At 45.1% G+C, this 22412-nt stretch overlaps 1 protein-coding gene across 1 annotated transcript in view; it reads right to left on the reverse strand.

Annotated features, from left to right (window-relative positions):
- Positions 1 to 3383: 3383 nt before the first annotated feature.
- Positions 3384 to 22412, reverse strand: part of RNF128 (ring finger protein 128) — a 39678-nt gene continuing 20649 nt past the window's right edge. The window contains exons 2-7 of the mRNA XM_083486528.1: positions 19068 to 19315; positions 14894 to 14965; positions 12572 to 12654; positions 9400 to 9496; positions 8769 to 8937; positions 3384 to 4803 (exon numbers count right to left, since the gene is read on the reverse strand). Of these exons, the coding sequence (XP_083342654.1) occupies positions 4685 to 4803; positions 8769 to 8937; positions 9400 to 9496; positions 12572 to 12654; positions 14894 to 14965; positions 19068 to 19315 (788 nt within the window). The 3' untranslated portion in view covers positions 3384 to 4684. The remainder of the gene's footprint in view (positions 4804 to 8768; positions 8938 to 9399; positions 9497 to 12571; positions 12655 to 14893; positions 14966 to 19067; positions 19316 to 22412) is intronic.

The following is a 22412-nucleotide window of genomic DNA, read 5'->3' on the forward strand; positions in this document are numbered from 1 at the left end:
GCCATATTTGGCTCCCAGATGTGATGTTCCCCCACCCCTAGGCTAGAACTCTGGATTAGGCCTAGGAGAGCAGAGTTCAAGTCCTGACTCCGACAAAATGCTCACTGCATGATGTTGGGGCCAGTCGCTGTTCCACAGCTTAACCTACCTAGATGAGGATGGAGAGAACCATGTACAACTCCTTGTTGTAAAAGTGGGATACGAATGTATTAGTAAGTAAATAATCCCTTTTAAACACCATCTAAGAAGGCATCAAGGGACGCGGGTGGCGCCGTGGGTTAAACCACAGAGCCTAGAGCTTGCCAATCAGAAGGTTGGCGGTTCGAAACCCCGCGAAGGGGTGAGCTCCCGTTGCTCGGTCCCTGCTCCTGTCAACCTAGCAGTTCGAAAGCATGTCAAAGTGCAAGTAGATAAATAGGTACCGCTCCGGTGGGAAGGTAAACGGCGTTTCCATGCGCTGCTCTGGTTCGCCAGAAGCGGCTTAGTCATGCTGGCCACATGACCCGGAAGCTGTATGCCAGCTCCCTCGGCCAATAAAGCGAGATGAGCGCCGCAACCCCAGAGTCGGCCACGATTGGACCTAATGGTCAGGGGTCCCTTTACCTTTTAAGAAGGCATTAGCCATGGGTGGCAACAAATTCCATAGCCTTTGTGTGCATGTCCTGAAGCTTCTTGCTTAGTTATTTTAAGGCAGAGGCATCCTGCCAGAAAACAACTTGGGCACCTTATTTCCTTTGGGGGAAGAAAAGGCCAAAGCACATTGGGAAAGTGTGGACAGAGGAGTTCAAAACCTTGTTCAACCACCCAAAGGCTCAGTGGGGTTTAGCATCAGACCTTGGCCATGTCGCTCTCTCTCAACTTAACCTACCTCAGAGGAAATCTTTCTAGGACAGGGTTTATTCCACTTTATCCTGAGCCTAATGGAAGAAGGGTATTAGAAAAGCAGCTAAGTGTTCCTGCAAGGCTAAGGTGTGAGGTTTTATTTTTAGAAAACTAATTGCCCATAGTTGTAAGGGAGAACTAATGCAGAAACCTAGATACAGGTAGAATTGAAACCTGCACAATATATATGCTGACATATAATAATGGTACCTCGGTTTTCGAGTGTCTCAGAAGCCAAACATTTCATTTTTCGAACACCGAAAACCCAGAATTGCTTCCGTTTTTGAACGCGCCTCGGAAGTCGAACGGCTTCTGTTGAGTGTTTTTCAGTTTTTCCAATTGAACTTGCAGCCAGCCCTTTGCGCCTCGGTTGTCAAACGTTTCGGAAATTGAACTGTCTTCCAGAATGGATTATGTTTGAGAACCGAGGTACCACTGTACACGCTTAATCATATTAAATATTGACGCAGTGCAAAATTCTGTACTTTAAAAAATGAAACCTAAGAGCTTGTGAGTTGTCTAAATACTTTTAGGGTCACTGGCAGAAACACTGGAAGGTAGAACAGCTTACCTAGGCAACTAAGAAGAACATACATTTTCCTCCCCTCACACCCCAAAGGAAGAGTGTCTTTTAAAATAAGAACAGTGAAAACTTAACATGCAAGGTAAAAGTCCTGGGATATATCTGACCATTAAAACAGCACCACCACACCCACCAAAACAAGAAACCACCAACACCAATGCCTCAAAACAAGTTTTTGCATCAAGGTGCTGCTGAGCAGGTCTCTAAACCTTGGCATGGTTTATTTGGAAGGTAATTTAATACCTGCTTTCACAATCTACTGGGAAGTCCCATTTCACTAATCCTTCTTTTGAAACATACCAGCTACTTCCTCTTTCATCTATGCTTGTGGCATCCTAAGTGCAATAGGAGGAGCCCAGTGGTTGTTTTTTTTAAAGCGAAAGCAGTATCAGTGATCTTATGGCAACAGCAAGGCAGACATGCCCTCCTTTTGCAAGTGAAGCTAGCAATTTTGCAACAAGCTGCATCTCCCCCCCCCCCCCAAGCAACCATTTAGCAACTCTCTTTACTAGCAGAGTTAGATTTCTCCAACCTTTTAAACTAATGGACCATTAGGCCTGGATGGTGCTGTGGATTTCCCCACGTGAACCGTTATGTTAGCTAAACTTTTTTCTTGACACTATATAGTGTTTCAAGGCCCAGTAAATAGAGAGAAAGTTAATCAGTTTGCAGCAACATGATTTATAAAAAGAGCAATTCCAATTCAAGCACCAAAATTAGTAATTTGTTAGATTTACAGCCTACACCATCCTAAAGATATAATACACAGGGATATAATCTCCAGCAAAACAAGTTAATGTCCATCATATGAAGTAATCTCTTTACATCTGTCTTTGGACTGATTTTCAGGGGCTACTACATAAGGGGCTGCATCTCCCAGGTGGATTTTCTTGAATAACTCTCACATGTTAGCATGGGGTACAGACATTTCTGTCCCAAAGGGACCAGAGGTGGTGGACCAGAACTGGAAAAAGGCACTGCTGGCCACAAAGCCTACCCAGGCCAGCAGTGGGTGTTGAATCTAGGAGTATCTCAAGCTGCCAAGCTGCTCCTTCCAAGGGAATGCAACCCTGTCCAAAAGAGGCTATCTCCTGGATGCAACAACTCGGGTCCATAACAGCTGTCCCTTCAGGATCAAGTACAAGTGGTTAGGCAACTGAGCCTTCTCCCATCCAATATCATTAAAATATATATATTCACCCTTAATATAGTCCTCATAACAGTAGCATCTTGCTATCTGTTATCTCCCTGTTGCAGCTGTGCCAGTTAGTCTCTCTCCATTACTGAAGGCACACAAGTCTTATATACCGTATTTTGCGCCCCATAGGACGCTCCGGCCCATAGGACGCACCTAGTTTTTTTTGGGGGGGGGGAATAAAGAAAAAAAAAATTATTTCCCCTCCAGGTGCGGGGCTGGAAGAACCAGGTCGGGGAACAGCAGGAAGGCGTGCTCTGCCTCCCCGCGGTCCCCCGAGCTTGTGGGGCTGGCGGTGGGGAGAAGTGCGCTGATCCCAGGACTGCAGGCAGCTCTGCGCAGCCATCGGGAGCCGGGCGGGACTTCGCGCCCCGCTCCCGATGGCCGCGCAGAGCTGCACTGAGCCCGGGGCTGCAGGCAGCTCCACGCAACCCTCAGAGCCGGTCTTCGAGGGTTGCGTGGAGCTGCCTGCAGCCCCGACCCCTCTCGCTCTCCAGGCTCCAGCGAAAGCCTGCATTCGCCCCATAGGATGCACACACATTTCCCCTTCATTTTTGGAGGGGAAAAAGTGCGTCCTATAGGGCGAAAAATATGGTACTTGAGATTATTACACATTAAGTTAAGAAGATGGAGGTTATTTAACACTCTTAACCTTCTGAGGTTTCCCATGATGATGATGGTGGTGGTGCTGATGTCATTCAATGAAAGACTCTGAGACAAACCTGCTTATAACACAACTGCTTTTATTTATCAAAAATAAGGGAACATACTAAATGGGCATTAGAACAGCGTCATTTACATTTAGTATCCAACACGGTGTTCTTGTTTTTAATAGAAATCAAATATTTACAACTTTATTCAACATGATGCAAAAATGAGGGGAAATGTACTGTTTTCTCCTGTTAAAAATCAAAACGTTAAAAAAACACAAACGAGGAAAAAAACACAAAAAAGGCCACTTCTGCTAGTGCTAGCCATTAGAAACAGAACCACAGGAGATGCAAAATAAACAATAAAGTGCATTATTCACTTTAGTGGATGAGTGGATGAAGTTCCACGCTCCATCCTAAGGCACCCTGAGTACCCCCCCCCCCACTTAGCTTCATATCCAAATTGCTGTCTCACAAATCAGAAAAAAATAATAACAAAAAGTTCACCCATTCAGTAATTGCCATCTTAGCCATGTTCTCACCTGACCAACACCATTTGGGAACATTCATTTAACTGTTCCTTCAGAACAATGGCAACAAAAATTCCCTCTGAGTTAGAAATCTTCAGCCTTCATAAAGGCTAAAAGCAGCAATATCCAAAGTGGACAGATTTCTGGGCTATGCCCGTATGTTTGCACCAGTTAATTGTAGTCCACAGTAACCTTTGGTGAAGTGTACGACTGTATGTAGCTATTTTTTTTCTGTAGAACGTGCAGATTAAAGGCATCTTAACTTTTTAGTCAAGGACAGCTCAAGCATTTTCTCAAATTTTAACCCTCAAATCCCATAGAGTAGGTGCAGAAAATTCCTGATATATTTTATAGGTACATCTGACTGGTCCCAGTAATTTAATAAATCAAGAGATGCTGCACTGACTATAAGGCCACTCTTGTGGTTTTATATATAAAAAATACTTAACCTAGGCTCATTAAAATGAAAAAACACGCCCTACTAGTTAACTAAAAACATAAGTTCATAAGAAAGCTAACTCTGAGACTTAAAACAAGCTAATTCAAAACCAAAATGAAACAAATGAAATTCTACTGTATCAAAAGTAGCTGAGCTCAAATGGCTTTGTGTTAAGATTCTGTCTTCCTTGTTTGCACTAAAAAAAACCTCCTCACAAATCTGTACTCGAGAGTACTAAAACTAATCCCACAAGAAAATAAGTAAATGGTCAGGTCACTCAATTTAACTGCAACCTTAAAATTTATCTCAATATCAAAGCAAAATTGCTGCTACAACAGTCTTATCGGTTCTGTCCTTGTTTGATGCTGGTTATGTCAAGTAGATAGCAGATGCTGCAAGAGCTGCTTAGGCTTTCTCTTCACGTACTTCTCCTTCATCAGCCTCAAAACCTGGATTGTCCAGGTGTGGAAGGACATCTACAGGTGGAGGTTCAGTTGCGTTGTTCACAAGATGCAGATTATCACCTTTTACAAAGAAAGGGAGGGGGAAACAAGTTTAGAAAAAAAAATCCCACCCAATCACAACTGATCAAGTTTATAGTTTTGTGACATTTCTATGCCTTTGGAAAGTCGGTTCTAAGAAGTTATACTAAATTGGCTCTTTTCTGAAGCTTTCAATTTGGGCTCTGTTTTGGCAACATGTCACTTTTCCACCCTACAAGTTACAAGCCCGCTAGTAGAGCATGTGTCACAGAGAAGGAGCTGCAAGCACTATTGAAATTTCACCAGAGGGGCCTGAGGCAAGCCAATTAACAATGGATATACTGTATCGAGTACAAGGTGTTTTTTTAAAAACAAAATAAAATACTTAGCTATGTGAAGCTTTAAAGCAATACAAAACTAAATGGAAGCTAATATTAGAATTGTTGCCTCTAGAGACAATGGAATGTGCCCCTGGGGGTGAAGTCAAACTGCAGCACCAAAGTGATCTCTCCGGGGTACAAGTCTGGGCAGTATGTCTGGAGGTCCTGGGCTGCCCAGCCAACAATACCCCCGTCTTGGCCTCGCTGATGTGGTCCAAAGGAAAGCAGAGCAATATGCTTGGCACCAGCTTGGAAACCCTATGAGATATTTCACATGTAGCATCTGTGTCCATTGAGTCCATGAGTATGACAAAGTTAACTAACAATAGAAGAAACTTGACACCTGACTGTTTTTATGTACAGTGGTAGCTCGGGTTACAAACACTTTGAGTTACAGACTCCACTAACCCGGAAGTAGTACCTCGGGTTAAGAACTTTGCACCAGGATGAGAACAGAAATTGTGCGCTGGCGGTGCGGTGGCAGTGGGAGGCCCCATTAGCTAAAGTGGTACCTCAGGTTAAGAACGGACCTCCGGAACGAATTAAGTTCGTAACCAGAGGTACCACTGTACAGTGGTGCCTCGCAAGACGAAATTAATTCGTTCCGCAATTCTCTTCGTCTTGCGGGTTTTTCGTCTTGCGATGCACGGTTTCCCATAGGAATGCATTGAAAATCAATTAATGCGTTCCTAGGGAAACCACCTTCAGGCCAGGTCCGGGGACAGTCTGTCCCCGGACCTCTTCTGAAGGCTGGGGGGCTTTTCTTCCCACCCCCAGCATTTTAAAAAGCCCTGGGACAGCGGAGGACTTCTCCGCTGTGCGGGGCTATCTTAAAATGCTGGCGGGCGGCATTTTAAATCGCCCCGGACAGCGGAGGACTTCTCCGCTGTCCGGGGCGATTTAAAAGCCCCTGGGAAGGCAGGCAGGGGGGACAAAGACTTTCGCCCCCTGCCCGCCTTCAGAAGGTGTTCCCGCCCCCTGCCCCACTTCGGAACAGCTTTCCGAAGTGGGGCGGATGGGACAGGTGTCCCGGCCCCCCGCCCCACTTCGGAAAGCTGTTCCGAAGTGGGGCGGCGGCGGCAGGTGTCCCCGGCCCCCCGCCCCACTTCGGAAAGCTGTTCCGAAGTGGGGCGGCGGCGGCAGGTGTCCCCGGCCCCCCGCCCCACTTCGGAAAGCTGTTCCGAAGTGGGGCGGCGGCGGCAGGTGTCCCCGGCCCCCCGCCCCACTTCGGAAAGCTGTTCCGAAGTGGGGCGGCGGCGGCAGGTGTCCCCGGCCCCCCGCCCCACTTCGGAAAGCTGTTCCGAAGTGGGGCGGCGGCGGCAGGTGTCCCCGGCCCCCCGCCCCACTTCGGAAAGCTGTTCCGAAGTGGGGCGGCGGCGGCAGGTGTCCCCGGCCCCCCGCCCCACTTCGGAAAGCTGTTCCGAAGTGGGGCGGCGGCGGCAGGTGTCCCCGGCCCCCCGCCCCACTTCGGAAAGCTGTTCCGAAGTGGGGCGGCGGCGGCAGGTGTCCCCGGCCCCCCGCCCCACTTCGGAAAGCTGTTCCGAAGTGGGGCGGCGGCGGCAGGTGTCCCCGGCCCCCCGCCCCACTTCGGAAAGCTGTTCCGAAGTGGGGCGGCGGCGGCAGGTGTCCCCGGCCCCCCGCCCCACTTCGGAAAGCTGTTCCGAAGTGGGGCGGCGGCGGCAGGTGTCCCCGGCCCCCCGCCCCACTTCGGAAAGCTGTTCCGAAGTGGGGCGGCGGCGGCAGGAGTCCCCGGCCCCCCGCCCCACTTCGGAAAGCTGTTCCGAAGTGGGGCGGCGGCGGCAGGTGTCCCCGGCCCCCCGCCCCACTTCGGAAAGCTGTTCCGAAGTGGGGCGGCGGCGGCAGGTGTCCCCGGCCCCCCGCCCCACTTCGGAAAGCTGTTCCGAAGTGGGGCGGCGGCGGCAGGTGTCCCCGGCCCCCCGCCCCACTTCGGAAAGCTGTTCCGAAGTGGGGCGGCGGCGGCAGGTGTCCCCGGCCCCCCGCCCCACTTCGGAAAGCTGTTCCGAAGTGGGGCGGCGGCGGCAGGTGTCCCCGGCCCCCCGCCCCACTTCGGAAAGCTGTTCCGAAGTGGGGCGGCGGCGGCAGGTGTCCCCGCCCCCCCCGCCCCACTTCAGAAAGCTGTTCCGAAGTGGGGCGGCGGCGGCAGGTGTCCCCGCCCCCCCCGCCCCACTTCAGAAAGCTGTTCCGAAGTGGGGCGGCGGCGGCAGGTGTCCCCGCCCCCCTTCGGAACATCGTTCCGAAGTGGGGCGGCTGGGGCAGCTGTTCCCGCCCGACCTCCCCACTTCGGAACATCGTTCCGAAGTGGGGCGGCTGGGGCAGCTGTTCCCGCCCCCCTCCCCCCTTCGGAACATCGTTCCGAAGTGGGGCGGCTGGGGCAGCTGTTCCCGCCCCCCTCCCCCCTTCGGAACATCGTTCCGAAGTGGGGCGGATGGGGCAGCTGTCCCCGCCCCCCTCCCCCCTTCGGAACATCGTTCCGAAGTGGGGCGGCTGGGGCAGCTGTTCCCGCCCGACCTCCCCACTTCGGAACATCGTTCCGAAGTGGGGCGGCTGGGGCAGCTGTTCCCGCCCCCCTCCCCCCTTCGGAACATCGTTCCGAAGTGGGGCGGCTGGGGCAGCTGTTCCCGCCCCCCTCCCCCCTTCGGAACATCGTTCCGAAGTGGGGCGGATGGGGCAGCTGTTCCCGCCCCCCGATTCGGAACAGCGTTTTAAAATGCTGTGGGTCGGCAGCGCTTCGCTCCCGACCCCCAGCATTTTAAAATCTCCCCGGGACAGAGACTTCTCTGCTGTCCCTTGGAGATTTTAAAATGCTGGGGGTCGGCAGCGAACGCTTTGCTCCCGCCCGCCAGCATTTTAAGATCGCCCGGGGCAGGCGGGGGGAGGCAGGCGGGGGGGGGAGCAAAGACTTTTGCCCCCCGCCGTCCTTCAGAAGAGGTCCTCTTCTGAAGGCCGGCTGTGGGCGAAAGTCTTTGCTCCCGACCGCCAGCATTTCCCTATGGGCTTTCGTCTTGCGATGCAAGCCCATAGGGAAATTCGTCTTGCGAAGCGCCTCCAAAACAGAAAACCCTTTCGTCTTGCGGGTTTTCCGTCTTGCGAGGCATTCGTCTTGCGGGGTACCACTGTACTTGCGATGTAGAATCAGTATTTAATCATTTCCCCAGATGCATATATAACCAGGCAACGTTTTGAGTTAGTACCACCATTAGCTGTAACCCTGCCACCTTAATGCAGTATTTTGTCAGCAATGAAGTATTTTAAGTGGGCACAATCTGCTAAAAAAGGGAAGAGCTCCAAGGCTCATGTTGGAGGACTGAAGAGAATACACTGGAGTTTACTGGATGTGAACCTCCAGAAGGTGGCAGCAAACACTAGTATTTCTTCATCATTTTTAACGCATGCCTGCAAAAGCTTAGGGTTCACACTCCAGTGCAGATAATTTAAAAATAAATAAATAAATCATGTCCTTTATGATTGGAACAGTGAAGTATGCAATTACTAGTGATATGAAGTGCACAATTGCTCTGCATTGCATTGTACTTTGTACTGTTGTTTAATGTTACCATAAAAACATAAGACTCAGAAGTGCTACTGCACAGCCATTAAAATACTTACTTTCTGAAGGGTCCACTTCCTCTTGAACCGGCTCGTCATTCCCCTGGACAGAAGCGTATCCAGATGATCCAGTCTCACTAGGATTCTCCTCGTCGGTGTGCGAAGGCATGTTAGAGGGTTCGTTGGAGACAGTGGCTGGGAGAGACTCCACTCTCTCCTCTTCATCCACCTGAATCAAACAGACTTAATGTCAGGGAGCCTCTACTGTAAAGATGCCACTATTTCTAACTGCCAGCTACCCTCCCATCCTTTTCATGTATCGCTGCTGTTAAGCGCTTTGCAAAACTTGGGATGTTTTAATGCCGCACAATGTAGCTGCAAATGTATTAATTATATATAGATTTTATGGCTGTAAATGACTTAGAAACTGTTTTGGGCGGTATATAAAGAAATAACGCAAAGTTGCTCAGCGCTGACAAGCCAGCCTGGAACACAATGAGGAGATGCATATGAAATATGCATATTTTGTTTAGTAAATTGGTAGTGGAGGAATGTGTCTCACTGCACCTTTCATTGGGCCCAAATGCCTTCACAAACTTACTACAGCAGCCAAATGTTCAGTTAAGCTGCCGCCTCCTGTCTAGAAGCAGCAGCAAGCCACATGATTCTTAAGCAGGAACTGCAGAGGTACCTCAATTCCCAGTGCCTTGAGTATGTCACATTTACACATGGGGCATGTCCTGTGCTCCAGCAGCCAAGGATCAATGCAGATCTTGTGGAAGAGATGACTGGAAAGGAAAACAAATATTTGTAATGTGACTCAGCAGGTTACAGTAAAACAGTGCTTGCTGAAAAAGAAGAAGTTTGAAACAAATGATATTGTTCAGGAGTGGCCCAGAACCTCAGGTAAATACCCTAAGCCACACAAACACTAAACCATGAAGCGTTTGCCTTTTAGTGGTACAGCAGCATCCTACTGGGAGAAAAGAAACTGCACAAGCTTTGTGGAATTTTGGGGAAGTGGGGAAACACGCGTAGCTAGGATGCAAACCTGTTGATACAGAACCTTGATGGGAAACTTTGGCTCCGAGTAGGGCAAGGGCTCTGTGTGCTCACTTGGAGGGTGTTTTGAGTTTCTGCATGTCTGTATGACAAGACCTAGAACAAGTAGAAGGGACCTCTGACCCTCCAAATGATGCTGAACTTCCAACTCCCATTCTCCCTGGCCACGCACCATGCTTGCTAGGGCTGATGGGAGCTGTAGTTCAGCAGCACTTGGGAGAGCCACTCCTGACCCAGAGACAGCAGAGACAAAGATGTAGGGCAGCCCACCACTAGGGAACTACAGAGGACTACTTCTACATTCTGCTTCCCTGTTCAGCTTCCCACCCTTGTAGACTCTCGGTTGACACCACAGAGCTACAGAATGCCACTGCAGGCTCCTCTTCTCTGGTTCCTCTTTATGGCATTCCATGCGCCTGAAGAAAATGGTTTTGCTTTTGAAAATTAGTCCTGTGCGCGCGGGGGGGGGGGGGGGGAGTGTTCATGAGTCTGCAGGTTTCCATTTCAGTTTTGATATTAATCTGTCTGCCATTTAAGGTGGTTAATCTGTCTTTAGTCCCCACTTTCGGAGCAGGACTAAAATAGCACATGTAGAATGCTAGGAGAAAATGGACTTCAGTAATATGCAAATGGGCTGACTTGCATCAGAGCATCTGAACAATTTCTCCACCTGTCAGAGGCTTCCACTGAGCTATCCACATGTTGTTAAGATGTGAAGCCATGGTCATTTTCTAAGCACTGAAAAGTGTAATGCAGCCTTAATGTATAGCTACTTTTTTTACTAATACTACGCATGAACTGCTAATCTGTTAAAAACATTGTTTCTTTCAGATTTCGTTTATGTGCATGCACCTGATTAAGGGGAGTGCAGAAGTCATTCAAGACATGTGCAACAAGTCATACACTTTGCCACAGGGTATGGTTTTGCTGACATGGTTCGTCTCAGTGAGTAACATGGTACTCCTGAACTTTTGATAGCAGAGGCACACTAACACCCAAAAACTTTTACTTGTGGAATGTGCAAGAGAAAGAACAATTTCAGTCCTTCTGTGTCTGCATTACTCATTTTCTAGGCTTGCCTCCTTCTCATGGTGGGCAATACTGCCACATCACCGCACAGGGAGTGACAGAATGATTGAGTGGCATCCAATGCAGAAACATAGTAGAATTACCTTGGCTGACTGGAAGGAAGAGAATGCTACAACACTCTTGTGGCAGGCTAGTGTGCTCAACAGAGTTTGGAAGTTACTGAGTTGGCCAGTAGCTACAGGGGCAGGTTTACAAATTCTAGGAAACAAATAGTATCTGTCGCTATTTAAAAGCTCTCTTTTCTACATATGGTAATTCTGTTAGTGAAAATTTTACTTAATTAAAAATTACCAAACAATTGAAGCAAGTTTTGTTTTATGAATTTGCAGCTAAAATATTTACCATTCTTGAGTGCACTCAAGGTTTTTTGATTCTTGTTTTGGTTTAACCACCAATCTGCTGCCTTAATTCTCACCCCCATCAATGTCACATCTGCCAGTTCTTTTAAACATACTCAACCAAGGCCTTGTACCCTATCGCTGCATCAAATTGTTGCTGCAATACACCAGAGATGCAACATCATTGCTCAAAGCCAACTGCTCATATAATCCTTGGTTCCTTTTAAAAGCTTAAAGCCTTAATCCTTTGAAAACATTCAAGGTCTTGGAATTAAAGCATGATAGTAAATCAAGCAGCTGTAAACCAAGTCTGAAAATAGCTAGAGCAAAGCTAGCAGGTAAATTGTCAAGTTAGCTAAATCAGGTTCCATCTGTAAAGTGCAGTAAAAGTTGTTGTGTTTGTTGTTTATTCAGTTTATATACCACCCTTTATCTGAAGATCCCAGGTAATAATTTACATAGCATAATAATAATTTTTAAAAATCATAGAAAAAATTTTAACAGTCCCTTTTAAAAGACCATAGATTGTTTAACAGCCGAAGGCCTGGGTAAAGGGAAATGTTTTCATCTGGTGTCTAAAGTTATGAAGTCATCACCACCACCATCATGCTTTTCCTTCCCTGCTCACAAACTGCCAGCAGCAAATGGGAAAAAGAAGATTAACAGGGGTTCAGGTGAATTTTTACTACTTTTTCCACAATGTGCATCCCTGAGTCAGCAACCCTGTGCTACTCATAAAATGAAGGTATGCCTTGAGCTACGGACAAGCTGCTAGGTAGTATAAATGCCTCTGGCAGCAAAGCTATCTGGCTTGCCTGAAAGATTATTTGGGCTAGAAATTTTCATCATTGTGTTTTAGAAGCTAGGTTTCAACAGGAGATACAATAAAGGAAGTTCCTGAACTGCCATAAACATCACATCTATAAGAATCTTTCTTTGGGAGACACCCAGTGATGCCAGCAAATAACTGGACTCCTGTGCAAACCCAGCTTGAGAGCTGTAGAAATATGAAATAAAAAGCCCTCACAATACTACCTTTTTGCATTTACTTCCTGGCTCTCCTGGCAAAAGAACACGATTGAGAGCAGGGGAGGCCCATGCGATTCTTTCCAGATGTTGTGGGTTCCAACTATCTTCACTGAAGAGTAAGAGTTGAGGTCCACAACATCTAGAGAGCAACATGTTGGCAGCACCCACTGACCTACAGCTTTGGAAAGTTAACACTAACCCTGCTCATCTGAAGAGTGGAATAAAATAATAAATAAAAGCCTTTACAACTTCAGTGTATATAAAGAGGGATGAAGACAGACATGACAAAATGGTCAGAATGTTTTAGCATGAGAATGTAACTGGGGGGGGGGGGAATTAACCTACTTGCACGTTAAAATTCGCACAACATCATTTGGCTTGTACACTTCAATGCACACAGCACAGGTATCAGGATCAGCACCGGTTTCCTAAAGAAATGGAAAAAAAACATCCTTGTTAGAGACCTTTGTTTTAAACAAGCATGATAGCATTTAGCAAGTGTGGTAGTCACAGAACAGGGAGTGGAACACTAGACTTGCAGTATTCCAAAATAGTATTCTACAGTTGTGGTGAGTTTTAAGAATACATTTTTGCTTTTTATCTCCAGAGCGTTAAGGGTAACAATATCTACAAAAAGGAAGACCAAAATATATGTAATGGAATCTATTCCATCAAAGTTATTTTACTTTTGCAGTCTTGTAGAATTCAGTCTAGTATAAAAATACTGCAAAAAGCCAAAGTTGGTTCTAAAACTGAAGCATGGCTTTTCAGTGTTCCTCCTCCAAACAAACTATAAATGTTGTCTATCATTTCCACCCAACCTTTAAGTAAGGACTATTCAATGGTGTTTAAAAATGTGCAAAGCAGTTTTAACAGGCTCTTATCCTTTTATACCTATTTGGGAAATTCATGGCTTGGCTACAAAAACATCTCTTTGCTGCGGGTAAAGAGGGGTCACAAACTGACCTAGTGTAATATTAATCTTTCTGTATTATAAAAGAAACAATTTCTGCATGATTATATTAGGAATGTCATTAGGATTAACAAAATATTTTAAGACCAAGGGGAGTTCTAAGTAAGCAGTTTTATACCTGTGCGGCCCTCAGAGGAGCTTCACAGAATAAGAAAAGTAGAACAAAAATTATTTTTTAAAAAACCCCCAAGAGATTTAAAATGTTACCATAACTAAAAAGCAGCAACCTAAAATGCAAACGTGGCAACAGGAGAATATTAAACACTAGCTACTTGCTGAAGTTTCCAAATTACTGTGAAGGTAGGTCAGAGAATGTGCACGGATTTTCAGCAGGATATTCTAGAGCATGTTCAAGCTTGAGTCTCCAGATGTTCGAACTACAACTCCCAACATCCCCAGTCAGTTTAGCTAATAGGTCAGGGATGATTAGTTTTAGCCCAGTAACATCTGGCTATCCTAGGTTGAAGAGCACTGTGGCATCACCACTGAAAGTTTTTGTCTTTCATGTTCTCCCAACAGACATCCTAATATGATGGGACAAGGAGAAAGAAACTCAAAGTTGATCTTAAGATCTGGTACGTGGGGAACTTTTGGCTCTCCAGATGTTGCTGAATATAGCTCCCATTATCTCTAGCCATTAACAATGCTTGCTGGGGCTGATGGGAGGCATTGTAGTGAGTAACATTTGGAGGGACCAAAGGTTCCCTACACCTTGCTTAGCAAGTCTACATGGGAGCAGAGGGTTCTTAAGATAGCCAGGCCCTAATAAGGCAATTTAGGGGCTTTAAAGGCCAAGACAAGCACTTTAAATTGAGCTCAGAAACAGGAAACCTTCAAACTTAATATGGGACTGGAACTACATAATCCAATTGATGGTGCCAGACACAATTCACTTCTTTGTATGTGGATAGAAGATTAAGGTATATTTTGACAGAGGGCTATATACATATAATTTTGTGTATTATTATTACTACTATCATTACCGGTGTTGTCTATATGTTTCTTATCTCTCTCTTCTGTCCGCCCCCCTTTTCTTTTTCTGTTCTTCTCTTTCTCCTTTCTTTATTGTCTTTTTGATTCTATTTGTTCCAGATACAGTGGTCGCTTGGGTTGCAAACGTGATCCGTGCAGGAAGCACGTTCGCAACCCACAGCGCCGCGTCTGTGCAGGTTGCAATTCAGCGCTTCTGCGCATGAGCAAAACACTTCTGCGAATGTGCCGAAACCCGGAAGTAACCTGTTCCAGTACTTCCAGGTTCGGCACGGTGCGCAACCCAAAACAGCACAACCCGAAGCGTCTGTAAACTGAGGTATGACTGTACTATTTTATTGTATTGTGAAAACTTTAATAAAAATCTTGGTGGGGTGGGGAGAGAGGCACAAGTCTGGCTGCTATATTTTGGAGTAGCTGAAGGTTGAGCTGTTTTTAAAGGCTGCCTTATATGGAAAGCATTGAAGCTGTCTATTCTGGAAGAAACTAAAGTGTGGTTATAACAGAGGTAAGTTAGTCTGTCTTCACTAGGAGGGGCAAAAAGCAGCATAGCAGTACAGAGTTGGTAAAAGGGTCTACAGGCCACTGCCAACAGCCGAGCACTCAAAGAAGGTGACAGGCCTGAGAACCCACCTAATTGTTCCATCAGTAGAAGCGCAACCCCACCCAGAGCACCATGAACCACTTTCTCTCAGTTACATTACCTTGTCTCCCTGCTTCAGTGTACGTAACTGAAGCTGTCCAATGGCTTTTTTGGCATCAGCTTTCAGCCGTCTCTGTAACAGACAAGCACTAGGTCAACACGAAACTTGCTCTCCCATAAAAATCTATAAACACCAACTGCTACACAATTCATTAACGTTGAATGAGGTGTTTCCATAGGCAGATGGATAACTCTTGCCTAACAGTGGCAACCGGAAGATAATTATGAGCCAAGATATGCATGGAAGTTTAACTGAAGTGTTTATTTAGCATTCCTAAAGAACACTGGAGTTTATTTAGGAGGCAACGCTTGCTTGCCACTAAAGACTAAAGGACATCAAAGTTCTCAAACACAATTCCAATGTTTTCAGAAAGTACTTCTCATTAAAGTATTAAAAAGTCCTGCAGAGACTGAACACCCACCCCACTTGTTTCAGAATCTCTAATATTCCTTGCATTGACCTCATGTTGGCTATACACAAAACAGATGCAAACATGATCTTTTTGTTCCAGTCATTAGCTTGCAATCACACTCTTGAAAGTCTCTACTGTGTGTTGAACTAAGCCTGTATATCAGTTAAACAAAGTCACCCACCGCCCTTAGCTTGTTTGAAGCAATTTCTAATTGGAAAGGGAAAACGTGTGCATTTGATCTAATCTGGAAAGCTGCAGGCTTTTCTAGTCTCTTAACGACAGGAATACTCAAGTACCATGGAGTCTGGTTTGAAATGCACGAATGCATCCTAGCTACCAATCAACTGGAATATTGTGACTGTCTTCCATTTAGCTGATAAGGCAATTGTTACTAAATTTATGGCCCCACCCTTCACCAGCAGGTACAGTACTAGGGTGTTTACAACAGTGTAAAAATTTAAAACAGTTAAAGCAGATTACACTCAGAGGAATAGGCTGGGTCACAGTTGCCACAATGTCAGAAATGAAACTGGATAGGTGGCATTCTCCTCCTCAGCCAACAGAGACTGGCAGATGAGGACAAGCAAGCTAATCAAGCAACTTCTATTGTCCTCAATTTTTGTTTCAGTAGGCCAGCTCCAATCAAAGCTCTGCTTAATTGCCAGGAATGCTACAGCCTTACAGCCACACTCACTGGTCTTTTATCAAAGCTGACACAAACCACTCCCAGATCTGCTCTGATCGGACACAATCCATAGTACAGGAAAAGAAGCTAAAAGAACAAGGAAGTTGTTCTCAAGCCTCATTAATCTGATGCTCAAAAAACTTCAAGGAAATAGTAAGCAATATTTGAAAGAGCATGATATTAGGAGCTTTTGGAAGCCTACAAGATCTGCTGGCAACAGGTTTCCAAAACATGCAGGCGCTGAGGTGTTCAGGATATTTGCAAAATAAATTCCTATATGCATGCTGATGCAGTTTTTCCCGCAAGTTGCTTCTTGGTTTCTAGCACCTCTCCTAAAACCGAAAGCCAACAAGCAAACACATAAGCAACAAATCACCTATGGGTTCACTGCTTAAATTTGCCACTAACATTAACTGACTATACAAGATGAGGTCCTTCCCTGATACAAGAAGAGTCTTTCAGTGGCATGTGGCAGAATGGAAATTGTCTCTCATTTACTTAGAGATTAATTGTCATAATGAGGCCTAAGGATTCACATCCTTTTAGGAGGCTATAAATACTGATGAGCCACAATGAATACATTTTTGCACAAATACGACTCATTTATCATCACAACTTGTAATTTCAGCTAGGTTGGTAAGAAGCAAGGGAAAGGCTGTAATTATGCACTAGAAGAACCCGAATGGTAGCTAGATGCCTGCAGTCAGTCACACTGCTGTCTCTCAAAGAGGAGTCAAACCCATTTAGGATGGGGAGGGCACTACAAATTGGACACTTGGCCTTGGCTCCTATCATTGGAAAGATGTGGTACCAGGAACAGCTGCTCTTACTCCTGCAGTAACTCAAAAGATACTGTTTGAGCATTTCCTGGCAAAAACACATCAAAGAACACCAGGCATTCATTAACAGTCCTTGAAGAGTAGGTGACTGCTTGATACCTACATATATATAAAAAGAACATAAGTTAGAAGGTAATTGATTTTCAAGAGAGGAGCTTATTACAACAAGGTTATTTTCAGCCAGACCAAACTGATCAGTTAAAAAATTTATCACAAGGCAAATACCCTTCTCTGTCTAAAAATCAGGAAGCCTGAACAGTGTAAATTTCACCTGCCAAGCAAGCACTCTAGTCCCTGTTGTGGTTTCTATTTCCCACATTAGATATTGCTTGAATAGAATGCTTGAGAGGGGAACTTAATTACCAACACAGAATACGCAAAGCTGACTAGCCAGGAAATACTAAAGAAACACAAAATAAGTGGGAATATTTTATCCCTTTCAGCCTCTCATCATGATAATGCTAGGCATACAAAAGAAACTGTTATGCAGTTGTAGCAGTGAAATCTACCATAAGCATTCAGATTTCAGTAGAATAGAGGTGTGGAGATGCAGAAAGAAAAGCCAAATGGAACCACTAGTACATTTCCTATACTGGTGCCTTTACAGGCAAAGGAGTCCAAAAATTAGTAGGAGGGGAGTCTAAGTACTTCACATCCCTATCACCTCTCAGTGATCAAGCTAACCTCCCTTGTCCAAGATAAACGACTGGGCTTGTCAACTTTTGGGGGCCTGTGGGTACCTCTGGATTAGGATTGATGTCCTAATCAATTTTCCTTCCCCTATCTTCCCTGGAACTTTTTGCATATAAATTAAAGTGTATTGCAATAATTGCTAGTCTTTATTGATGCCCCCAAATAAACTTTCCATATGTTCCCATGCCCAGCGGCAGTCCTCACTTACTATGGTCAAGTAGCTATAAGACTACAATAGGCATTCCCGGTTGTCACATCCTACCCCTTGTAGCGGGATGCGGGTGGAGCTGTGGTCTAAACCACTGAGCCTAGGGCTTGCCAATCAGAAGGCCGGCGGTTCAAATCCCCGTGATGGGGTGAGCTCCCGTTGTTCGGTCCCAGCTCCTGCCAACCTATCAGTTTGAAAGCACATCAAAGTGCAAGTAGATAAATAGGTACCGCTCCAGCGGGAAGGCAGATGGTGTTTCCTTGCGCTGCTCTGGTTTGCCAGAAGCGGCTTAATCACACTGGCCACACAACCTGAAAGCTGTAGGCCGGCTCCCTCGGCCAGTACAGCGAGATGAATGCCGCAACCCCAGAGTCATCCGCGACTGGACTTAACTGTCAGGGGTCCCTTGACCCTTTACCTTTACCCCTTGGAGCACCCAGAATCACATTACATGAAGAATTCACTTTTCATATAAGGAACTTCAATCAAGTATTTAAACCATCTATTTATTAGAAGCACAGCTGATTGGGAAACTGGGAGACACTGCTTACTGGGCTTTGCATGGGTGATAAAGAGCTCTAGAGAGACTACTAGACTAATTAGCAATTCCCTGCATAGACTTTGAAAATCCAAGACAACACTCTCAATGTGTAAACATCACAGAACAGAGCTAACTTGTTTAGTTAATGAGATTCAAGCCTCCTTCTTAAGTTGCATATAAAGAGGTGAATTCACCATTTAAGACTCATGGAACCATGATTAATCTTAACACAGATTTTATGTAGCATGCTGGCAGAAGTGAGTTGTGATAAACAGCAGCAACTGACCCCCTGAATCCAGCATTTTCTACACACCTGAGAAAATTAAGCTTTAGCAAATGTCTTCACATGTCTTAAGGAGTAGGGGTGCACATTTCGCCATAAACATGAGGCTGTGAGAGAACCAGTGTCTACTAACAAGCAGAGGCAAGTTAGAGCAAAAATACTGGGACAATAAAGCCCAGAAAATGCCCTGTTGGGTCAAACAAAAGGTCCATCTAGTCTAGCATGCTGTTCTCAGTATTGAACCAAAGGCCGAGGACATGTGTGCATCAGAGATTCCCAGCAAGTGGAATTCAGAGGCATCCTTCTGCCATCCTGCGAGGGACTATTACTGAGGCATCTATAAGTCCAGAACATTGCCTGTAGGGCCTCAGCTGCTAAAGCAAGATCAACTATAGCATGCTGGAGCACTTAGCATATGTTATGTCAGTGTTACATCAGAAGGCCAGTGTTGATTTTGCTATGTAAATTGGCACATCCAGACTCTCCAGTGAAGAATGCATATGAGAAACTCACCTGTCTCCTGTTCTGAGCCCTTGCAAGTCTAAGCCTCCTTGCAGAATAAAATATAAAGTACCCGACAGTGGCTGCTGTGACGATGAAGAAAGACACAGAAACAAAGAAGATGGAGTAGTTATTCATCCATGATCCGTGTTTTTTCCCCACTTCAATAACCATGGTCACTTGGTAGCCTTGTTCCAGCCTACGGAGGATTTCAATGCCTTTTGCATGGCTAATCATAATGGCGACAGTGTTTCCCGTACCTGTGAGAAAAAGACAGAGGTCTGAGAGTTAGATTTCCCTACCAAAGTTGAGTATTAACCTATAAAAACCCATTTAGTATTCTATATCTTGTTCTCCTTTAATTTTAGGCAATATACGTAAGTCAGGACAGTTGCCTTGAATGAAAAACTATGGCAGGCATGTCCAACTTTCAAGAGACTGCAATCTACTCCCACTATAAAAAAACTGGCAGTGGTATATCCATTAAATTGACCAAAGTTGTTGAGGGTTTTTTTTTGGTGGGGGGTGTGGCAGGATCCCACAATTGACCACGATCAACCACAGGATCCCCCCCCCATAAGATTGTGATTGACCTGTTGGACACCCCTGAACTATAGGAACAACTATACCCTCCTCCTCTGCAAAAAAAAACCACACCTTAGGGCATTTTTATGGGATCTGCTCCTGGATTTGTTGGAGGGAGCACATGGTTTTTTTTGGGGGGTGGGGGGTTGGTTGTCAAAAGCCAAGGTGGCATGTTACTGACTCTTGGCATATTTTTGCACTGAGGCTATTGATTGGAGGGCCAGGATGTCTGATAGTTTAGTCCAGAGTAGAAAAACCTTCCTTCTGTAAAGTACACTACAAGACTCAACATCTATTTTTGTGCAAGGTTGCTCACATTGGAAAAGAACATAGCAAGGCAGTAGTTCAAAACAATGGCCAACTAACAGTATTTGCTGGGGACCTTGGAGAGCTGTAGCCATGGATCTCTCTAAACAGAAGACAGTCTTGTCTACTCAACTGAGAAAAAGTGTGCTCTTTCTAATATATCACTATTTAGTCTGTGCACAATCAAGGTACATGCTGGTGCCTTTTATTTATTTACTCTGCCATGTCGGCGTGGGATTACTTCCTACACAGTGCTGAGTACTGTTTTACTTAAGAACATTATTACAATTGCAAAGGTCAGCTATTGTTATGAAAGTCAAGCCACAGACCTGAGGATGTAATGAAAGAGCGAGATGACTTTAAAAAAATAAAATCCCACTGTGGATCAATAGAAGCACAGACTGTCTGAAATAGTGACCGAATTGCAACGTATCTCTGGCTGCTTAGAACTAAGCTTAAACTCAACAGAATACAGAAAGGGGCTCTTCTCTGATACGTACAGAGAAAATATATAATAGCAACATCTAACAAGGACAAACACTTTATGGGAGCATAATTTACTGCACAATTATGACAGCAAGTAAACCCAGCAGTGTCAGAATAGAACCACAAAACATTACAGTTCCTCTTACGACAGCCAAAGTCAAAGGCGTCAAAAGGGTTTCAATACAGTGGTACCTCGGGTTAAGTACTTAGTTCGTTCCAGAGGTCTGTACTTAACCTGAAACTGTTCTTAACCTGAAGAACCACTTTAGCTAATTGGGGCCTCCTGCTGCTGCCGTAGCACGATTTCTGTTCTCATCCTGAAGCAAAGTTCTTAACCCGAGGTACTATTTCTGGGTTAGCGGAGTCTGTAACCTGAAGTGTATGTAACCTGAGCTACCACTGTATATCTCTTTTCATATTGCTGCATATTTGTTAATAGAGACTGAATATGTATTACCAATTTGTAATAATTGAACCACCATTTTAAGTTCAAAGAAGTTCTTTAAAAGTGCAGCTGTGTTAATATAATCTTTGACCAATATTGTTTTATTAGATTATTAAGAGACTAGACCTAAGCAGCTCAATTTTATCTGCAAGTATAGAACAGCTATTCAGAATTAAACAAAAGAAAAGCCCCACAAAAGCAGCTAAGGTAACCGCTTCCATGTGAATGTAGGAAAGTAGGTTAGCCCAACATGACAATTTGATAAAACATTTCCTTGTATACCCCATTTAAACTCTATACACTAATCACCGATTAAATTATACAGCATGAGGGCTAAACTATGAGTTTTGGTATATGTTTTGAACAGAAACGCAATAAATTTGATTTAAGCATTGGTCAGCTGGGGACTGAAAAAAAGGACATTTAACATTTCCTGGGACTGCAAAGCTGTAGGGAAGCAAACTAAGGAACCACTCGGAGATCCACTCTTGCCTCCCAGTAATAAATGTCATTGCAAGGGGGAGACCTGCCGGGCCTCACCCAGAAGCAGCAGCAGCAGCTGACTGGCACTGGCTTCCCCTGTCTTTGCCCACAAGAATACTTGGCTTCCAAATGTTGCTTGCACTGAGATACAGAGCGCAACAGAAGCTTACTCTACCACTATCAGCCAAAGAACAAACAGCTATCATGAGGGGCTGCACATCGCTTCTCCCAGGAAGAACGCTCTGTCACAAGAGACTAGGGCCCTGCGGGACTTGACATCTTTCCGCAGGGCCTGCAAGACAGAGCTGTTCCACCAGGCCTTTGGTCAGGGCGCAGCCTGACTCCCTCCTTTGGCAATCTCCACAGAACTTTAGCTTAATGGTTGCCATCAATTTGATTTTAATTAATTTTTATAATGAAATGTTTTTAGAATGTTGTACTATTTTATTGTTGTTAGCCGCCCTGAGCCCGGCTTCGGCTGGGGAGGGCAGGACATAAATAAAATTTATTATTAATATTTATTATTAACATAGTAGCGTGATAAAAGACCAGACAAGTTCAATGTTTGGAACAAACAATGTTTGGGACAAACTTTCTGTGCTTTTTTCTTTCTTCCATCCTAAAAATGTCAGGCCCTTTAAAAGTATTATTTCAGGAATATTATTAAGTATAATTCAGAATACAGCAAAGGGGCCTGCTTAAAACATTTTTGTTCAGGCAAGTCTATCCAGACATGTAGAAGCACCTACATGTATTTTCTCTCTTTTTAGCTACTGGTTGACTTTAAAAATCTTTTGACTGTTTTAAAGTATCAATTTCTAACCGTTTTTCACTGATAATTTATATGTAAACTTAAGAGCTTTTCTTATGGCTATAAGAAAGCAATATAGTGGTACCTCGTGTTACATTCGCTTCAGGTTACAGACTCCACTAACCCAGAAATATTACCTCGGGTTAAGAACTTTGCTTCAGGATGAGAACAGAAATCGTGCTCCGGCGGCGCGGCGGCAGAGCTAAAGTGGTGCTTCAGGTTAAGAACAGTTTCAGGTTAA

The sequence above is a fragment of the Podarcis liolepis genome (genome assembly GCF_965112155.1).
Source record: "Podarcis liolepis genome assembly, chromosome: Z".
In the NCBI taxonomy this organism is placed as follows: Eukaryota; Metazoa; Chordata; class Lepidosauria; order Squamata; family Lacertidae; genus Podarcis; species Podarcis liolepis.